At 41.0% G+C, this 1,947-nt stretch overlaps 1 protein-coding gene across 1 annotated transcript; it reads right to left on the reverse strand.

The window, feature by feature from the left end:
- Window positions 1–395: 395 nt before the first annotated feature.
- Window positions 396–1,673, reverse strand: LOC109219379 (uncharacterized mitochondrial protein AtMg00810-like). The gene has a single exon (XM_019383820.1). It carries the CDS (start codon window positions 1,671–1,673, stop codon window positions 396–398), a length of 1,278 nt encoding a protein of 425 aa, XP_019239365.1.
- Window positions 1,674–1,947: the final 274 nt, after the last annotated feature.

Below are 1,947 nucleotides of genomic sequence, written 5' to 3' on the forward strand. Positions count from 1 at the left end.
ACGCTTAGTGAACAGTAATAACATAATGTTTCAGTTTGTACGCATTGCCATGTTCAACAGAGATTGAAAATGTGTATTGTCAGTCAGTATTGCAAAATTTAGCACCTGTATATTTCTATATTCATTGTTTTTATTGAGATTTGTACTTTGACCTAAGATTAAGCTCATGCAAGAGCTTCAATGGTGGTTTGGAACGTTCGAGAGAGAGAGAGAGAAAATATCCGGGAGAACAGAAATAGAAAAATTGATATTAAAAATGACTCTCTCGAACTTCAGAATTACAAAGTGTGTGTATATATGCACACGTGGAAAATACAACTCAGATATACAAATACAACTCAGCAAATACAACTAATACAACTCAGCAAATAAGTTAATTATCTCAATACCCCCCCTCAAGTTGGATGGGAGGATCTCACATCCAACTTGCCAAGTACGGCATGATGTTTGACTCCAGTAAGTGCCTTGGTGAGTATATCAGCTAGCTGATTAGTGGTGGCCACATGGTGGAGAGAAATCAAGCCTTCCTGAAGTTTGTTCCGTACAAAATGGCAATCAACATCGATATGTTTTGTCCTTTCATGAAAAACTGGATTGTGAGCAATGTGAATAGCAGATAGACTGTCACAGAACACAGCAATGGGGCTGGACTGTGAAACAGTGAACTCCTCAAATAATCTGTTCAACCATACCAATTCTCCTACTATCTTCCTGAGCGACCTGTACTCTGCCTCAGCTGAAGATAAGGAAACAGTTTCTTGCTTCTTTGACTTCCAACTAATGGGGCTATCTCCTACCAAAACTATGTACCCAGTAACAGACTTCCTAGAATCAGGGCATGAAGCCCAGTCAGAGTCACAGTAGGCACTAATGGAGCAGTCAGTGTTGTTGGAAAAGAATATACCAAGAGTGGGATCACTCTTGAGATACCTGAGGAGATGAAATGCAGCTTTCAGATGTGTATCTCTGGGTGCTTGCATGAACTGACTCAGAAGCTGCACACTGTAGGCTATGTCAAGTCGTGTGTCGGTGAGGAAGTTCAGTTTTCCCACTAACTTTCTGTAATATGTAGGATCTGGAAGGAGAGTACCTTCATCACCCTTCAACTTCACAGCAGGGTCAAGGGGAGAAGACAGACTACTGTAGCCAAAACAGTCATATTCTTTTAACAAATCTAGGGTGAACTTCCTTTGAGACATGATAATTCCATCTGACTTGTAGAGGACTTCTAGGCCCAAGAAGTAATGGAGTTTCCCAAGATCCTTGATTCTGAATTGCTTATCAAGGAATGATTTTAAATTGGCTATCTCAACTGAATCATCCCCAGTGATGATAACATCATCAACATAGACAGCTACAAATATGGTGTGAGAAGAGGTCTTCTTGGAGAAGAGTGAGTAATCATTCTCAGAGTGTCTATACCCCATTGAGGATAGAGCTTCAGTCAACTTAGCATACCATTGTCTGCTGGCTTGTTTTAGTCCATACAGTGATTTATTAAGTTTGCATACTACCTTTTGTGGACCAGTTTGATCAATTAGAAGGCCTGGTGGTACTTCCATGTACACTTCTTCATATAAATCACCATGAAGGAATGCATTGTTTACATCTAGTTGGAATATGTCCCAGCCCTTCTTCACAGCAACAGTGACCAAAACTCTAACTGTTGTCATTTTGACAACAGGGGAGAAGGTCTCTGTGTAGTCAATCCCTGCTTGTTGGGTATACCCCTTTACCACTAATCTAGCCTTGAACCTTTCTATGCTACCATCTGCTTTATGTTTGATTTTATAGACCCACTTGCAGCCTATTGCCTGCTTTCAGCTGGCAAGGGGACTAAGTCCCAAGTGTTATTTGTATAGAGAGCCTCAAATTCCTGAGTCATGGCTGCTTGCCATGCAGGGCTGAGAACTGCCTCTCCATATGATGATGGCTCACTATCATGAC

Source organism: Nicotiana attenuata, unplaced genomic scaffold, assembly GCF_001879085.1.
Source record: "Nicotiana attenuata strain UT unplaced genomic scaffold, NIATTr2, whole genome shotgun sequence".
Taxonomy (NCBI): Eukaryota; Viridiplantae; Streptophyta; class Magnoliopsida; order Solanales; family Solanaceae; genus Nicotiana; species Nicotiana attenuata.

What these genes read in the sequence shown, in the direction of transcription:
- LOC109219379 (XM_019383820.1), bottom strand. Translation starts at nt 1,673, where the DNA reads ATGACAACAGTTAGAGTTTTGGTCACTGTTGCTGTGAAGAAGGGCTGG.